General features: G+C 50.7%; 1 protein-coding gene across 6 annotated transcripts in view; it reads left to right on the top strand.

Annotated features, from left to right (window-relative positions):
• Mtmr14 (myotubularin related protein 14) overlaps positions 1–17,767 on the top strand; it is a 48,143-nt gene extending 30,376 nt beyond the window's left edge. The window contains exons 10-18 of one of the 6 annotated variants that reach the window (XM_026383075.2): positions 1,161–1,246; positions 1,491–1,567; positions 1,805–1,841; positions 4,027–4,097; positions 4,803–4,861; positions 5,027–5,165; positions 5,876–6,055; positions 13,750–13,905; positions 16,904–17,766. In XM_026383075.2, the coding sequence (XP_026238860.1) occupies positions 1,161–1,246; positions 1,491–1,567; positions 1,805–1,841; positions 4,027–4,097; positions 4,803–4,861; positions 5,027–5,165; positions 5,876–6,055; positions 13,750–13,905; positions 16,904–17,087 (989 nt within the window). In that variant the 3' untranslated portion in view covers positions 17,088–17,766. Of the gene's footprint in view, positions 1–1,160; positions 1,247–1,490; positions 1,568–1,804; positions 1,842–4,026; positions 4,098–4,802; positions 4,862–5,026; positions 5,166–5,875; positions 6,056–13,749; positions 13,906–16,903 lie in introns of all 6 variants that reach the window. The other 5 variants (XM_026383074.2, XM_026383073.2, XM_026383077.2 and 2 more) reach the window with 5 other exon arrangements.
• The last annotated feature ends 749 nt before the right edge of the window (positions 17,768–18,516 follow it).

Below are 18,516 nucleotides of genomic sequence, written 5' to 3' on the forward strand. Positions count from 1 at the left end.
TCTGAGGCTAGAATGGGCCTCTAATCCAAAAGGACAAGACTTGAGATACCCAAATAAGTACTGGCTGCTTATCCAGTGCACCTAAGCCTGTGGAGGGCCTGTTCTTGGGATACCGGTTGGGTGAGCCTGTTTTGTTCAGCATCTCCAGAGACAACCCTTAACTTCCTTGGTAGCAATCAGGACTTCTGCTTCCTGCCTGAACGAGTAGAAACGTATTGGCACATGGAACTGAGAAGGCCTGTGAGCAGAGCCAGATGTCTAATGAATATCATAAAGATTCTCTCTGCATTTCTCAAAATCACCATCCCGTTAGCTTCACGGCTGGCAGCTATTCCACACTCTTCTGCTGCCTTAGTTCCCCAGAGGGGAGAGACATGCTCATTGGTCCAGTTTGGGTCAAGTGCCGTGCTTGAACTTGATCACTGTGCCCAGATAGGGTGTGTATTTAGAAAAGAAGGAAGAAAAAGTCTCATGCTGTTCCCTGGAGCTGGGCAGTGGCTCTGGCTGGGGCAGTGCCATCCCTCAAAGGGCTTGTGGAGGTCGTCTCAAGAGTTTGGGGAGCGGGCTGGGGATGTGGCTTAAGCAGTAGCGCGCTCGCCTGGCATGCATGCGGCCCCGGTTCCATCCTCAGCACCACATACAAACAAAGACATGTGTCCGCCGAAAACTAAAAAATAAAATATTAAAATTCATTCTCTCTCTTTAAAAAAAAAAAAGAGTTTGGGGAACTGGGTGTTGGTCCAGAGTACTCCACAGTTCCTATAGCCATGCACAATGAAGAGTTTATCTTTATCTCTCCCAAGAAAAAGAACAAAAAAGCTCCTGCCTCCCCCTAAGTACTTGTGTCCACCCGCCAAATGCTGGGCAGGGACCTGTAGTCAGCACTACCCAAATTCCCTGGGCAGTGTGAACTGTCTAGGGTGAATACCTCCCTGGAGGCACACCAAGGACTGCAGCCAGGAGAAGGCTGTGGCAGACCAGGACAGCTATCCCCTAGCTGTCCCTGTCTAGGCCTAGTCCTTGGAAAAGCACTAGGGAGACCCCTGGGGAAGATGGCTCTGGTGGCCTGGCTCCCTCCCCTAGCCAGTGTGGTGGTATTCCCTTCTCATCAGCCCCTGTCTGGTTCTCTTCTGGGCTCCTGTTCCACGGTGTCTGATTAGATGACAGCGGGCTGCTGGTGCACTGTATCTCAGGCTGGGATCGGACCCCCCTCTTCATCTCTCTCCTGCGCCTTTCCTTGTGGGCTGTGAGTATGAACGGGCTGGGCTCTGGGGTCTGGGAGTATTCAGAGGCCCTGGTGTACATTTGTCTCCAGGATGCAAGATCAGGGGTGAGGGACCCACTCAGCAGGTGTTGTATTTAGCCCTGGTCTTAGGGTTGTTGGTCATCCTGCATTGTCACCAGGTCTGTGACTGTGGGTCTGTTCCTCGGCTGAGGAGGTTCATCACCGTACGGCAGTTCTGATCTTGTGCCCACATGCTATCTTCCAGGATGGGCTCATCCACACGTCTCTGAAGCCTGCTGAGATCCTCTACCTAACTGTGGCCTATGACTGGTTCCTCTTTGGGTAAGCTTTGGAGGAACATCCTTGGAGGCTTTGGGTGGGATGGTGTCTCGGTGACTCTTTCTGTAGTGAGTGATGTGGCATCTCCCATGACAGGGGTCCCTTGGAGAAGGGCTATAGATGCACATGGGCCCCACTCAGTGCACTGTTGTCAAAGATGTGTTCTGTCCATGATGACCAGGTCCCCCTCAGCCCTCATCTTGGTGCTGCTACCTTTGACTTTTTAACTTCCTTTTTCAGGCACATGTTGGTAGATCGGCTCAGCAAAGGAGAGGAGGTGAGTGCCGTACAGAGGTTGTGAGCAGGGAACCGGGCTGACACAAGAGACAGAATGACAGTCTGCTTGCATGCCACACTGTATGGGCCATGCCTCAGGCAGCATGGAAAAAGCAAAAGCATAGTGGCTGCCCCCCACCTCCATACTGGTCCTGGGGTCTCCCACACAGTGGAGAAAATGCTGGGTGCTCAGCTCTGCCAGCGTTATGTAGCCCCATGTGGCCTTCAGGTGCCACTTCTCTCCACTGTTTACTTGTTTTCTACTCTTAGCTCTGAAACCAACATGCAAGTCCTCTTCCTGTTCCTCATCCTTCCAGCTGAAAAACAAGCTCTCTGTCTACCTATCTCTCCCTCTCCCCCCTACCACCCCACCTTTTCTTTCTTTTTTTCCCCCCCCTTTTGTACCAGGGATTGAACCCAGGGGTGCTTAACTACTGAGCCACATCCCCAGCCCTTTTTTATATTTTATTTAAAGGCAGGGTCTTGCTGAGTTGCTTAGGTCCTTGGTAAATTGTTGAGGCTGGCCTTGAATTTGCAATCCTCCTACCTCCGCCTCCCAAGCCCCTGTCCCTGGATTACAGGTGTGTGCCACCATACCTGGCTCTGTCCTTCCTTATCCCATTACACCCACCTCGTTCCTTTTCATCCCCAAGGTGGTCTGAGCACACAGTCCTGCCTGGAGCCTCACTTCTGGGGCCTCCTGCAGGTCCTCTTCCTGTCCTTCCTCCTCAATACCTTCTTTCCCTCCGTCCTCTGTTTCCACCATCTTTTCCTACTGAGCATGCTTGTTTCCCCAGTAGCAAACCTGGAGCCAGACACCAGTGTGCCCTGTTTGTCTTGATTATTACCTGGGTGACCTTGGGCAACATGTTTATCCTTGAGTCTCCTTATGCCTCATTGAGAGACCCAGATGCCCAGCATGGAAGCATCCACAGGGTTAGTGCTTTCTCTTCTGCCCCTGTCCTACAATCTTCTTAAAGCATCTTTCTTACCCTGAGCCTTTCTCCTTTTTGGCATCTTATCTCACACCTCCTTCTTTTGTTCCTCCCTCTCAGCTGCTCCTCTCCCTTCCAAATCCCTTCTTCTGAGCACTTATCGCATCTGCCAGGGCTGCAGAGCTCATAAGCCTGTTCCTTAGAGGCCTCCAGGAACTTTGTCAGAGGCAGTGACTTCAGCATTGAAATCTGGGTGGAAGGCCTCTTTGTACCCTCTCGTTAAGGGACTTTGCCTTGCCGGCACTTCAGGACGTTCTGTCCTCCACGTCATCTCCCTCCTCCCTCCAGAGCAAGCCTGAATCTGCCTTCAGAGACTTGGGCAAAGACAGGGCTGAGCTTAAACCCTTGGCTTCTGAGCAGGAGTGACACTTAAGCTGGGAGGTTGGTCTTCAGAGTAGGCTTTTCTCTTAGCTCCCCATCTCTTAGCTCCCCACACCCTGTAGACACTGAATCTTTAAAACAAACAAAAATTCCAGGCCTGTGAGACACTGTTGTCCTCTCTACTGCCTTTGATGTTCACAGAGCACATCTGACAGTGGAATCTGGTGAAAATACTTTTTAAATTTTATGTAACACAGCATTTTCACACTGGTCTGACCTTGACAACCTTCTGCCTTTGAGGAAGTTCTATGAAACCCTTGCCTTTACCTGCCTGAAACCTAAGAATTGACCCTTACAGCTCGTCAACAGGGCAGGCTGTGGGCCACTCCGTGGCTGTCCCCATACCAGTCATCCCAGCCTATTTCTGGGCACCTCCCCATTCCATGGGATCCATTCCCTTCCCTTGTGTTCCTGCTGTGTCCATTAATCCCCTGCCCCAGATCAACTTCCCTGTCAGCCTTTCTCCTTAGGCTCCTAGAGGTAAGGAAGGGAAAGATTCTGTTCTCTCATCCTCCTGGACAGTTTGAAGTCTCTGGCTTGACTCTTCACACTCCCAGGAAGGGAACATATTCCTTTCTGCCATAGACCAGCCCAGAAGCATGTGGCAAGCCCTCCTGAGCCCCTCTATCACCTGCCCCACAGCTCTTGTAGACCAGAGTATCCACTGGGATCCCTAAAGTAGGCCACTGTCCAGCAGGAAGATTGACCAGAGACAGTGCGCTGCCCACTCCTGTTAGATCTGCCACCCCGACACTTCTTGCAGGGAATAGCCATCTTCTCACTGAGTGCTGTTATTTGTCTCCCCTTCAGATTTTCTTCTTCTGCTTCAATTTTTTGAAGCATATCACCTCCGAGGAGTTCTCTGCTCTGAAGACTCAGAGGTAAGCAGAGGAGCGCTGTTCCACCATAGGAGGCCCTCGCTGCCTTATTTCTTCCCTGTGTGTTGGCAGGCTGCTACCCGGCTGCCTTCCCTCTGAGGCCAGGGTCGGGTGCCTGCTGACAGCCCCTGAAGGAAGAAGTCTTCCACGGGGGGGGGGGGGGGCATGTTGGGGTCACACTAGCAGAAAGGCTCTGGGGTGATGAATATCCTCTGGTGACTAAGTTGCTGTAGGGAAAAGTCATCCTAGGGACAGACTCCTAACTCCCCATGCCTCTGAGCTGATTTTCACTGCCCCAGACCTTTGCAGGAGACTCTCTGTGCCCACAGTGAGGCAGAAGTCTGCATTAGGAGCCTCTCTGAGCCTACAATGAGGCAGAGATCTGGGAAATACAGGCAGATGGACTGGCAATTGCTTTAAGGCCCCTTTGAGAGCTGATGTCTCTTCTGAGTTAATTTGCCTTCCTAATCCAAACTTCTAGTATGTTGGGCCAGACTTGAGCTCTCAAGGGCCAAGCAGATTTAAGAGGAGGCCAGCTATGCTCTCTGGGGAATGTGTGGTAGACAGAGCAGGTAGGGTACAACTCTCTGTAGGTAGGACTACTCCATGAGTTGTCCGTGGACTCTGGCTGCTTTTCAGGATGGGTGGGGTTGGGAAAGAAGAGACCCCAGCTAGAGCTGGCGTTCCCTGCTCTGGGTTCTGTCACAGGAGGAAGAGTTTGCCAGCCCGGGACGCAGGCTTCACTGTGGAAGACATCTGCATGCTGAGTGAGTCCTGGCCCAGCCGCTTTTCCTTCCTCAGCACAGCTTTCTGATTATAGACTACACAGGAACCATTCTAGAAGTTTCTTTGTCCAGCTGAATGGTGGAAGAGGTGAGGGATTGGTAGCAAGAGAAAATGACACACTGACCAGTGGCACTGGCTTTTTTCAGGACGAAGGGACCGTGGCAGCACCACCAGCCTTGGCAGTGACTTCTCCCTAGTCATGGAGAGCTCCCCAGGAGCCGCAGGGAGCTTCACCTATGAGGCCATGGAGCTGATTCCAGCAGGAGCACAGACTCAGGCAGCTTGGTGAGGGGCCAGACTGGGACCAGGATCACTCACAGCTGTGGCCAGGGCCACCAGCCCCAGGGAGCCAGGCTAGAGTCCCAAGAACAAAGGAGCCTCTGATAGGAGGCCTGAGAGCTCGGCTTCATCTCATGCTGTCTATATTGGGCCTCAGAGGCCAGCCATCTGGTTGGTGAGGGGCACTGCCTATGGTGGCCCCAGAGCATAGGGGCTCCCTGTGGGACCAAGCAGCTGTGGCCAGCAGGAGTAGGAGGCTGGTGTCAGGCCCTAGAGGAGCATCCTGCACCATGTGTGTGTTGGGGGTGGGGGGGTGTTAGGAAAAAAGTAAAATGCCATTGCAGGTGATGTTTATCAACTGGGAATTTGTATGAGGGTCACTTCTTTGTGAAGGAATCTGAGACCCTGGTGATTCCTTTCCTACACAAGTGGCTCAGGGTTTTATATAGCATTTCCGGGGATGGAGAGAGGCAGTCACTGAGCTGTTAGTTAAGAATGATTTTCTGGTATGTTCTCTGAGACTGGTAGGCCAGTGTAATTTGAATACCATGGTCCCTCAGTAAAGCCCTAGCTCTGGTTGCCTGTGCACCTGAGCCTAAGGGAATGCCCTGTTTGTATCCATTCCTTCAGCACTGTCCTAGAATAACGAAAGCAGGCCCCAGGCACAGGAACAGTATCAGGGTGCCTTGGCCAGTAGCCCCACTCTCCCGCCACAGGAGGAAGAATCACTCGTCCTCTCCACAGAGTGTGCTCTGGAACCGGCCACAGCCCTCCGAGGACCGCCTGCCTTCCCACCCGGGGCTGGTTGAAGCCAAGTCTTCCAGCTCCTCATCTTCAAACCATTCTGACAACTTCTTCAGGATGGGTAGCAGTCCGCTGGAAGTCCCCAAACCCAGGTGAGGCACTCCCAACGCCCCTGCTAGTGGAGGTGGCTAGCCTCCCCATAACAAGCCCGGAGGTGGGCTTCTGGTACTTGAGCTGGTGTCTTAGGTGGGATTCCTGTGTGAGGCCTGCAGGCAGTAGACCTCAGAGACTGGGGAAGTGGATGTGGAGAATTTGGCAGGTGTAGTATTTGGAGAATGTGTTAGTGTCTGGGCACAAAGCAAGGGCTGGTTTATAGAGAGGTTTGAGATACCTTCCTGGAGCATGTCTCAAATCCAGGGGAATCTAGAAAGTATAGTGGTTGGATAACACAGACAGGGAGTTGGGGCTACCTCCACATATCCCCTTGGGTAAATTCTACCTGCTATGGACTGCCCATTGTGACTGAAGAGATGGATCTGGATGCTCTAGGTCCTTTCTGGCTCTCACATTCCATTACAAGTTGGTTGGGCAATGAAGAGAGCAAATGCTAGGAACTGGACTAGAAGTGTGTAACATTGACTAGCCATAGGTGATAAAACACATCTGAGAAAAGAAGCAGCTCAGTCAGACAGGGTGAATGCACCTGAGATATGGCCAGAGTGTTCTGCTGGGGTTGGCGCTTCTTGAGAGGTTGAATCTGAGCACCGGGCCAAAGGCCTAGGATTGAGGAATGATCTGGCACTTGGGGAGAGCATTCCCTAGTTGACTCTGAACCACATTTTTCATTTCGTATCCCCAAGGAAAGAATGCTGTGAATTGCTTTGCTTTTGTTTTTGTTTTAAACTAGGAATTGAACACAAGGGTGCTCTACCATTGAAGGGCATTGGGTTGCCTCACATCCCCTAACCTTTTTTTATTTTATACTTTGAGGCAAGAGTCTTCCTAAGAAGCTTAGAGTCTTGCCAAGTTGCAGAGGCTAGTCTTGAACTTGTGATCCTCCTGCCTGAGTTACTGGGATTACAGGCAGGTGCCACTATGTCTGTCAATTGCTTTTCTTTCTAAAACTTTGAGAATATCTAGCCGTTCTGGAAAGAAAAAAGCAATGTGGACTTAAGAGAACTCAAATAGTTCCAGTTGAGGTGGGTGTGAGTTCAAAGCCAGCCTCAACAATTTAGCAAGACCCTAAGTAACTTAGTGAGACCCTGCCTCAAAATATAATATAAAAAGGACTGGGAAGCTAGGGTTGTGGCTCGGTGATAGAGCACTTGCCAAGCATGTTTGAGGCACTGGGATCGATCCTTAGCACCACATAAAAATAAACAAATTCTAAAAAAGGGGTGAGTGGGGACTAGGGATGTGGCTCAGTGGTTAAGCAACCCTGGGTTCAATCTCCATTACAAAAAAAAAAAAAAAAAATCCAGTTGAAAGGGACTTTTAGAAGAACGGGCCTAAGCTTTGAAGTCTATCTCAGATTCAGGTCCTTCTGTGCCACTTAATGTACATGTGATTTGGGGACTCAGTTTCCTCCTTGATAACAGGCCTATTACAGTGAAAATCATCTTAAAACTTCTGAAACCCTCCTCCCATCACCACTCTCTGGGTGCTTTTGGACAAAAGTAGGCAGTAGAGGAAGAGCAGCCTTCACATGGAGGCAGCTGGTGAGTTCCAAGCAAGGTGGAGGCCCTGACTGCTCCTACTGAGCACTCACCCCTGCAGGAGAGCCCTTCTACTCAGGACACTGTCTGCAAGTGCCAGAGCTCAGTCTGTTTGAGCAGGACCACAGCCTTCTGCCCCACAGGAGGTGTGGTGGCTGCAGCTGGGTGCCTGCTTATATCCTGTGTGTGGAGTTGGCATGTGTGCCTGTTGCATGCCCCCATGTCTGCCCTCAAAGCTGTTCTGGGGCCGTGGTGGCACTGTGGGGTCCTTGTTCCAGGCTACAGCTCTTGCTCATGGTCCCTAACTCCATTTCTGCCTGTATAGGGTTATTGGACAACTGGGGAGGAGACCAGGAGCTTTCTCTTAGCATCTGGCTCCCACCCCAGTCCTAACTCCCCTCTACAAGGAGTCCTTCAGCACCATTCCCACACCTCAACTTTTTGTCATCCCCTTCTTCCTGCCAAAGGATCCCACTTTCCAACACTGTGACAGTTTCCTTCAGTCTCATGAGTGGTCATCTCCAGCATTGAGTAACTTGAACTTTAGTTTCTGGTACTGGGGATTGAATACAGGGATGCTTTACCACTGAACCACATCCCCAGCCCTTTTTATTTTGAGACAGTCTTGCTAAGTTGCTGAGGCTGGCCTTGAACTTGCCATCCTCCCACCTCTCCTCCAAAGTCACTAGGGTTATAGAAATGTGCTATCACACCCAGGTAGAATGTGATAGACTCTTAGACTAGTGGTCTAGTGGCCACCAGGGTCCCTCCCTCTGGAGGCTCAGGAGGGTTTGGGGTGTCTACCTGGCCTAATAACTCTGCACGGTGGGGCCAGGCCAAGGCCAGCATGGCTGGACCAAAGTACACGCAAGGCTCTAAAAGGCGAGGGGCAGGCTGTTGCGAGGTATTTGATCCTTTTGTGGTCTATTCTGGGAGTGGCTGCCTAGAGCTTGGTGGGGCTGGCCAAGCAACAGGGTTCTTCTGAATTAAATGTCTGTTAGCTAGAGGTGTTTTATTTTTTCCCCAGTGCTGGGGCTAGAGCCCAGGGCCTCATGTATGCTAGGCAAGTGCTCTACCTCTGAGCCACACCCCCAGCCCCTTGCCAGAGGTTTGAAAGACTAGATTATTTGGATTTGGAGCATTCTAATTATGTATTTCTATTAACATTAAAATTAATTTAGTCTCTTTTATCTTGAAGTGCCTGAGGGATCCTGTCATTAGCTTTTGTGCCTCTTAGGCAACAGTAACCAATCAGGGCTTTAATGCGGGAGGAGGAGCTGTATGGAAAGAAACCTGTGCTGAAGCTGTTCCCCTCACAATGTGAATTCTCTGGTTTTTATATGCTCCATATTCCCCAGGCCTGTCTTTTAAAGTCAGGCTGCCCTAAGAAAGGAGCCAGAGAGGTTTTGTTCCCTTAAGTCATAGGTGTCTTATGGTTGGGAGGAAAGTTCCGTGGGGTGCTGATTCCTCTCAAGCGCCAACTCCACATCCATCACTGGGAGAATTGGTGGCCGTTTGGTATTATTAGCTGCCACTGCAGATTAGCCACAGGGCTAGGGAGGTGCAAAACTAATGCTCTACGCTCACATGCCTCCCCAAGCGCTGGTCAAAAAGTCACCCTGCTGCAACCCTGCATGGCTGGTGTCAGATGTCCTTTGGGGGAAGGGCAGTTGCTAGCCAGGGTTTTCCATGCCGAGGAGGGATGGTGCCCTCACTGAGCCCAGTGTGAAGCCACACTGACTGAGAGCATGTGGACTGGGCTGAGGGACACTCACCATTCTGGTTGAATAGTTAAGTGGCAACACAGGAATCAACCTCAGCTACCCAGTTAGCTGCCCTCAGCCACTGTCCCCTGCCAGCTTCTCATTGTAAACAGTGACCTCTGTTCCAGACTGTCTGTATTTAGCTGATTTTTTTATTAATTCTTTGTAGTTATACCTGACAGTGGAGTCCATTTTGATATAATTATACAAGCAAAGAATATATTTTATTCTAATTAGGACCCCAGTCTCGTGGATGTACATGATGGATAGATTCACTGTGGTGTAGTTAATTATGAGACAGGATCTCACTAAGTTGTCTTGAACTTGTGATCCTCCTGCCTCAGCCTCCCAAGTAGCTAGGTTTATTGGTGTGCACCACTGTCTTTATGAGGCAGAGAAGCCAGGCTACTCTCTGCCACACCTGAGTTCCAGCTCCAATCTGACTGCTCTTGCCTGGGGCTACTGCTCCAGATCTGACTGGAATGATGAGAAGCCTAAAGGCAGTCCAAGATTGAGACTTAGAAGAGAAAACTTGGGGCCCCAAAAGACTTCTCTGAGGCTGCCACAGGAATATAGAAGTCCTTGGTGGGGATCCAGATGTAGTGTTTATAAGGCCAGGCTGGGGGAGGCCCCATTCCTGATGGGCAGAGTGGTTGTGGGGCCCTCATCAGGAACCATCTAAGGTAGACTTGGAGATTGGTGTTGAGGATAAATTAATTAGATGACACATAGGCTCCCTCAAAGCCTAGGATTGCAGGAGTTGATTCAAACACAAATTCCCTTCATGACTTTAGACATGTCACTTGATGACTTTGAATTTTTATTTTTTCATCTACGTAATTAAAGGCTTAGAATAGGCAACTCCAAGGTGCTTCCTAGCTGTGTACCTTCAGGCCTTCTATGGCAGTCTTTTCAGTTCTGATGCGTTCAGATGCAAGTAATAGAAAACTAGTAATAGTAATAGAAAACATCCCAAATAGTTTAAAAATAAAGGAAACACATGGAAAAGTCCAGTGGAAATGCAGCCATCAGATTCAGCTTTATCAAGGTTCCTGCTCCATTTCCCTGTGGTTCCTTCCCTTGCCTCCTTCACATTCCAGCTTGTCCTCTGGCCATCTTCCTTCATAACCACAGTATGGCTCCCAGCACCTCCTAGGACAATGCCTAGCTTCCTTTCTCAGATCTTTTCTCAGGGTCTTTTTCTAAACATGGATTAAAAGCTCTGTGCTTTACTTCAGTTAGGGGCAGTGCAACCATCCCTCAGCCAGTTCTTGAGGCCCTGCACTTTATTAAGAAGGAAGGTCAGTAATATTGCCTAGGATGGACTTTGGTCACACCTGATTGCAATCAGTTTTCCCCTTCCCTGCTGTGTAACTTGGAAAAACTCACTTCCCTTCTGAGTTCACATTTTTTTGTTTGTTTGTTTAATTCCATTTTTAAAGTAGGAATAATGATCCTGGTCCCTGTAAGTTTGGGTTAAATGAGATAATGGAGTGAAGCATCTTACATATAGTAAATACTTACCTTTCCACAAATGTCTGGTATACTAGCTGTAGTTAAAGACAAATACTCTTTGGTCATGAATCTGAAAGCCTGATCCATGTCAGGGCATTGGGCAGCTGGGTGAAAGGCAAAGCAAGGCCTCCACCCAGACCCCCTTCTCACATGGGTTTGGCCTGCTCTGCTCATATCCATGTTCTTGGACCTCTTTCCTGAAGGACAGGCATAAGACACCTGCTGTAAGTAGCCTTCTGCAGGGCTTCTGGCAGGAGGTGAGGAGCTAAAGCTCTCTGCACACTGAAAAAGAGCCCAGGACTGTATCCAGCTAAGGGAAGGCAGTATTGCCAGCAGCCACCCTCCTGGGCAGTTTTGAGCCCCTAGGATGTGGGCAGATGCTTTCTCTAGTACCATTGCCATCCCTACCCCCATTTGAGGGTTGCTCAGTCACATGTTCTTTATAGACCTGGAGTAGGAGAGAGGAGGAGGCAGAGCCATTGCCCACTGGCTTAGGAGCACAGGGCAGAAGAGCCTGGGGTCTCAGTAAAGTTGGCAGAGTTAACCTGTATGCTCCTCCCTTCCAATATGAAAGTGGTGTCTCTCCTCCGGTGACTATTTCCAGTATCCCACAATGTCCCCACTTGCTAGCTGATCCAGATGTCTTTTTTTTTTTTTTTTTTTTAATATTGTTTTAAACATTGATGGGCCCTTATTTTGTTCATTTATTTATACGTGGTGCTGAGAATCAAACCCAGTGCCTCACATATGCTAGGCCAGCGCTGTACTACTGAGCCACAACTCCAGCTCCCAGATGTCCTTTTGAGCACTCCTGCTCAGCATAGCCTCTTGCTCTCAAATCCAGGAGCTGATTGGTCACTCTGCCACCATTCTTTGACAAAAGCCTCAAATAGGAAGATTATTCTGGAAGCTGAGTTCATTCTTGAAAAATGTCAATATCTACCAAAGGTGACTGCTCTCTGAGAGCCACTGGGTCCCGTGGGGTCACACACCCTCTGCTGCCTATGCTAACCAGTTGTCTGGTTCCAGTTGGCTTCTTCCCTGTGTTGCTGCTGGGACACTGGGGAAGCAAAGGGAAGTGACTAACCTGGGGCCAGGAGTCCTCAGAGGGAACCTGGCTAACCATATCCTGGTGACTGTGGATCCCCTTGGGCAGTTTGTTCTTGAAAGCCTGTGGGGAGGGGCAGAAGAAGTGTCCCCGGGTTCCCTGCCTCTGGAGCACCGTGTCCTCCCCCGGCTTCCCCTAGTCAGCAGCCCTTCCTTTCCCTCCACACTGGTTGCTAGAGACTATTTTCTCACAAGCTGCTGAAACTGGAAAAGACATTCTACCTACAGTTTGAATGATAGATGAGACTGATGAGCCAGGCAGTGCCTCAAGAGGGGTTGCCCTGGCCAGAGGCCCTGGTGGCCTGGAGGAAGCCTAAGGCAGGCTCTTCCCGGGAGGCTTCTCCTTGATTTACAGACTGCCTACACCCCGCTAGGCTTCTCCATCTAGAAACAAGGAAACCCTGCTCTGTCAGGCCCCAGGGGCTCAAATCAGGTAACAGCCTGTCCCATGCTCTTTCCTAATGGTGCCATCACACACGTCTGGATTGTCACTGGAATGATGAATGTTGCAAGTCTGTATGTTGCTGGGGGTTCTGACTCGTGGCAGCTTTAACGTAAAAAGCCATCTGTTCTTGTTCCTCTCAAGGTGGTTCTGTTTCAGGACAAATCTGCAATCAAAAAAAATCTCTTGCACTTACTAGCTGTGGGACCCTGGGCAAGTGTCTTAATCTGTCTAGGCTGCTATTTCCCCAGCTGTAAGGAGATGGTTAAATATGTCCAGAGCTGCACTCAGGTGGCAGTTTCTTGGGGGTAAGGCTAGCCCAAGGACTAGTGGGGGCTGCCACTCTCAATGCCAGCCAGCTCTGTAGGCCAAGGTCCCCAGCCCCTACCACAGTGTGTGCTTTGGCCTCTCAGTGGGTCCCTGCAGGAGCGCTTTCCACTTTTCTTGAGTTAAAGAATAAAGGGTCGAGCATCAAATAGGATGCCCCTCTGGGTTCCAGGAGCTGGGGTAGCTGATGGAAAGGCAGGGCTGATGTCTTCCTCTCTGACCCCACCACACCCAGGACAGAGGAGTTGGGTTGTCTGGGATTGAGGGAAGGTGCCATTGGGGGCACGACTTTGTCCTCTCAGCCTCCATTAGAAACAGTTCTGATGAAGCAGTCAGGGTGCCTCCCTGATTCACCTTGCCCTCTGGGCATAGCCAGTGAGTTTGCTGGGTTGATGCTTCTGAATACAAACCATGGCTCCCAGAAGGCACTGCACAGGAAGGGGGTACCTCAGGACTCCCAGCCTCTCTTGAATCTAGGTCACCACCCTCCACAGTCCCCATGAGGCCTGTTCTCCCTCTTCCCTCATCAGATCTCGGCAGCTCTGGGTTCTGTGTTGCCCCCTTGTAAATCTGCATGTCAGAGTGGTGGGCCCCTGCTTCCCTTGTTTCCTGGGGGACCAGCCTTGCTCCCTTCCTCTTGGTGCTATTGAGACTGCTTGCTATCTGGGCCCAGGCAGGTATCCACCCTGGCTCTGGATCCAGCTCACCTCTCCCCATGCTTTGCTCTGGTTCTTTTGCCTCTGGAAGTCTTCAGAATGCACTGTGCGCACAGCCAATCCTGCCTTACAATCTGCGCTTCTTTCTTGGTCACTACTTATCCAGCTTTGTTTGTTCTTTTGGAGACAGTGGTTGGCTTTTGGACACTCCAACAGATCCCTGCAGCTGTGGCCCAGGACACCAGCCCCCTCCCACCAGGGCCTCTCTCTGAGGCATATGACTGACTGCATCATCTCCCCTCTCTCTCCTCTCTGCCCCAGATCAGTGGACCATCCCCTGCCCGGATCCTCTCTCTCCACAGACTTTGGCAGCTGGCAGATGGTAACGGGCTGTGGCAGTATTCAGGAACGGGCTGTCCTGCACACAGACTCCTCTCTCCCTTTCAGCTTCCCGGATGAGCTCCCTAACAGTTGTCTGTAAGTGTCTTGCTTGAGGCAGGATGCTTCCCTGCCTGTATCAGAAGCTGGGGAGCAGTCAGGAGTGCTGCTTAAGAGTGAGGCGAAGGCCAGCCAGGGAGTTGGCTGGGTCCCTGCCCCTCCCCATTTGCAGCTACAGACCCCAGGTGTAAAGGAGGCCCATGGGCTGCTAAGGAAGTGCATTGGGTTCCTGTTCACTCTTCCCAGCCACCAGAACCCATCCATGGGTGTGTCGGGTGCACCCTGAGGGAAAGCTGGCTGGACTGTGACTATGGCAGGTTCTATTTCTGTCCAAAGCTTCATCTGACATGCACATCCTTTGAAAGCAGAACAGTGGGGCAGGAAGGTAGGTGTATGCTGGAGGCAGAGCCAGAATGGCACTGGGTCAGCCTGGTCTATGCTCCTCTAGGCAGAACCAAAGGCTGCTTGCTATCCACTGCCCCCGCCACCTTGTCTTCCACTTCTGCCTCTGGGCAAGAAAGAGGATTAAATGGGAAATAGATCCCCAGCTTGTGAAACGCTCTTCTTTGAGGGCTCCAATACTGGGCTTCTCACTCTTGTAATGCAGCCCTCAGACTTTAACAGCTGTTTTGGGGGAACCCCCTGACCCCTTCCTGCTCTGCGACTTCATGGATATCAGGCAGGAGACAGCCTCTGGTGCCCTGGGGAGCAGGGCCTGCTCCTCAGATGTGGCCTCCCTGGGGGTTCCTCAGAAAGCCTATCCCTCTCCTCCATTCCAGGTGCTAGGGGCTCACCCTACCATAAGTACCAGAATTCAACTCTGCCCTCCCATGCTGGCAGGCTAGAGGAGTTGGAAAGGAGGAGGAGCGTGGGATCCCAGCTTCAGTCTGACATAAGCCAGCCAGACTTTGTAATTCCAGAATGGCATTCCCCTGTCCTGGCCCTGAAGCTGAGAAGTCACTGAAGGGCTTCCAAGGCCACTAGGCATTCAGCTTCCTCTGCAGCCAGGCCCCTAGGCTAGAAGCAAGTTCTGTTAGGTTTCTGAAGGATAAAAAAAATATTTGCCTATTTCTGTAAGGACTTCCTCTTCAGCCCAGCTGACCGCAGCGCCATCTTTGGAGGAAGCCCTGCCTGCTCTGCTTGATTGCACCCCGAAATTCCCAGGGCTTACCCACTGAGTCAGGCAGCTCCAACCCCAGCCCCAAGTACCCAGCCCATACCTGCAGATCAGGCCTCAGGCTGTACTCTTGAGCTCCAGCCAACCTGCCAATTCTAGGAAGTTCCTAGAGGACAGCTAGACCCCGCTTGATCTCTAAGGCCTCCAGGATCCTTGGTTGGGTTCCAGAGCAGCTCCTGGCAGCAAAGTCGCATAGTATGTGGGTTCAGTGACTTGGGCTTTGTTCACAGAGAAACTAGTTGCTATGCTCACCAGCTGTGTCTTGAGGTCTTGGCCTTGACTTCTCTGAGCCCATCAGCCCAGCTCTTGAGGAATGGTGCTGCGCTAGCACCATGGCCTGTGATGTATCCCCAAGCCAGTCATGTATCTTTTCTGGGCTCCACTTTTCTTGTCTCTAAATAGGTTGGCCTCTGTCCCTTCTACTTCCCAGAAGTGGGGGGGCAGTGAGAGTGCATATGTGTGGACCTTCAGATATTCTTTGTGAAGACAAACTAGTCTATTTCTCCACTTACGCCATAAGGAGCAGCTGAGGGGACACACGTGTCCTCCAGCTGTGAAACATGACTAGAAAATAAAGGTATGGGGATGGGGGTCAGCTCAGTGGCAGAGCACTTGCCTAGCATACATGAGGCCCTGGGTTCCATCCCCAGTCCTGAAAAAAAAAAAATAAAAAGGTCAGGTGCCCTCAGGTTCGTCAGTGTTGCTCGCAGCGTGCAGGAATCCAGCATTGGCTCATTTCTCAGTGCTCCCGCAAGAGCTGTGTGACTTTCCCAGGCCCCATAGCCTGCTGCTTCTCTCACACATAACTCCTACCAGTGTATTTCTCTAGGATCCTTTTGTCCTCCCCATACTGTCATTTATTCAGACCTCCATCTGTTCCCCCAAGCCCTGGGGTACAAGTCTTTTGGGCTTCAGAACTGGGGACATTGCTGCTGCCTCTGACTGGTTCCCAGGGAGGGATTGCCCAGGAATTGGTTTCTTGGGAAGAAATTAGGAGTAAGTGCTGAGGTAAGATAGGTCCATGTCATGTAGGTGTGTGACTCCTGGAGAACAAATTTAGGTGCCTGGCTTTGAGTCCAGAGATTGGGTATGGTTCATATCTTGGACCCCTTCTATTAAAGACTGACCCTTCAGAATGTCAGACAGCCTCCAAGGAACTCACACTTTGATAAATCCCCATTTCTGTGTACTGTTTCCCTTCTTGACCTGTAATCCCAGGGCAAAGAGAGAAGGGCTTTCTATCTTCCATCTGTGATCAGTGCCCCAGGTGGCCAGGGGAGAAGAAAGAGATGGAATTAGAGCAGAGTGTTGGAAAAGTAGGTGTTCTTCCAGCAGTGTGTGAGGGGCCACAGGGACTAAAGATATAGCTAGGGTCTAGGTGTTTCTAGTGGGAGACCCTGTCCCAGCCAGGGTAGCCAGCAAGTTTTCCCAGGGTGTGTCAGATCCTTGCCTCAGGAGGGCTGAGGCCTGCTGCCATATCCTGGGGATCTCCTTCCTGCCAGGTGTAAGGCTATGTCTCACCTTTTTTTTCCAAGGAATAGAAGCCAAGAGCTGTGAAACTCAGCTTCTCTCTGATCACAGTCAACACAGGGACAGTTATTTTTCCAGCAGAAAGCCCAGGTCAGTGCTCCAATAAAAGATGCTGCTCTAAGGTGGGAAGAGAACCTCAAAGTGAGAAGAATGGCTAAAGGAACCAGCACCAGATATTTGGAGCCTGAACCACAAGGGTAACATGACCATGGGGTAGATCCTGGCTCTGTACAGTCGGAAGCTCAAGGATAGGCCATGTGGAGAGAGAATGAGGACGTTGGGTCCTGTCCTGGGGTAATACATTCATTTTCTGTCCCTCCTTCCCCATAGGCTTGCAGCTCTGAGTGCCCGGGAGACGCGGCTGCAGGAGGTGCGTTCAGCCTTCTTGGCCGCATACAGCAGCACAGTGGGGCTTCGGGCAGCAGCCCCCAGTCCCTCTGGGGCCATTGGGGGCCTGCTGGAACAGTTTGCCCGTGGTGTGGGACTGCGGGGCACCAGCACCAACACCCTGTGAAGCAGCCAGCCCACACGTTTCCTGCTCCTCTCTCAGCTGAGCCCTTAGTGGAATCAAAGCCATGCCTGGCCAAGGGGTCCTGTGAGGTTGGGAGAAAATCTCACACCCCCTCTCCATCACATGCACAGCAGTCCCAAAACTGAGCAGGGCCAAGGACAGGGTTTTCCAGCTCTCAGCTACCTGACATGACCACCACCCCATCTAGTCACTGCCTCCCACCCACCGGGTCTTGGCCAGAATTCCCATCAACTCTCGGAACTGCGTGGGTCTCCCTGGGGCCTGTGGAGGCCATGACTTCATAGGGGATACCACCCTAAGTTGTCCCCTGGGGAGGAGGGGCCACCTGCACTGAGAATGAGGCTGTTTGACACAGATCACAAAATAAAATCAGAGTCTTTGAACAGCCCTTGTCTTGCATCCTCTTCCAGTTGCTCTCTTTGTAGAGTTGTTGGGAATGTTCTCAGTGTAGAGAAACACCTCATGTAGAATGGAGGGGGGCCAGGTGGAGAAAGAGGGGAACTAAAAACTTGGATGTACCCTTAAATCATCTTTTTTAACCAAGTTAAATGACAGTTTAATGGCTATGATAACAGGCTATGCCTGTAACAGCGCTGACAACAAGATCAGCAAGTGACTAGTCTTCCCTCACTTGTAGCCATCAAATAAAGTGAGAATTCTGAGAACAAAATGAAATTTAAAATTCTAACATAGGTTCGTCATGGATTTTTTTTACATTAATTATTATTTTTACATTTTGGCAATACTGGGGATTGAACCCAGGGGTGCTTTGTCATTGAGTACCACAGCTAGCCATTTTTAAGATTTTGAGACAGGGTCTCACTGAGGACAGCTGAGGTCTCAGACAGGGTCTCAGCTGAGGCTGGCCTTGAACTTGAGATCCTCCTGCCTTAGCCTCCCAAGTAGCTGGGATTACAGGCATGTGCCATCATGCCCATCTTAATTACAATTTCTTAAATATTTATGTTCATTGCTGATTTCATTAGTGTCCTGCTTGCCCCATGCTGGGCCTGTCCTCTCTTCCGAGTGACTGCTGAATACACCAAACACCACTGCATACATCATGTAGGACCAAGTCCCACAGGGTTGTCCTTATAGCAATCTTACGAGCATATAAAAGGTCTGTCTTGCTCCTCAGACATGAGCAACTAACAATCTGCTTTGCAACGTGAACTATGAAAGCAGCAAGAGAGGGCTGGGGTCATGCCTCAGTGGTAGAGCACTTGTCTCACATGTGTAAGACATTGGGTTCGATTCTCAGCACTGCATATAAATGAATGAATAAATAAAGGTCTATCAACAACTAAAAAAATATTTTTTAAAAAATGCAGAGAGACTAACCCCCTGGTGGGGCAGCTGGCCCTTGACTGCAGAGTTTACTTTTCTGCAGTGTGAAATGAGGGTGGAGCAC

This window comes from Urocitellus parryii, chromosome 16, assembly GCF_045843805.1.
Source record: "Urocitellus parryii isolate mUroPar1 chromosome 16, mUroPar1.hap1, whole genome shotgun sequence".
Classification (NCBI taxonomy): domain Eukaryota; kingdom Metazoa; phylum Chordata; class Mammalia; order Rodentia; family Sciuridae; genus Urocitellus; species Urocitellus parryii.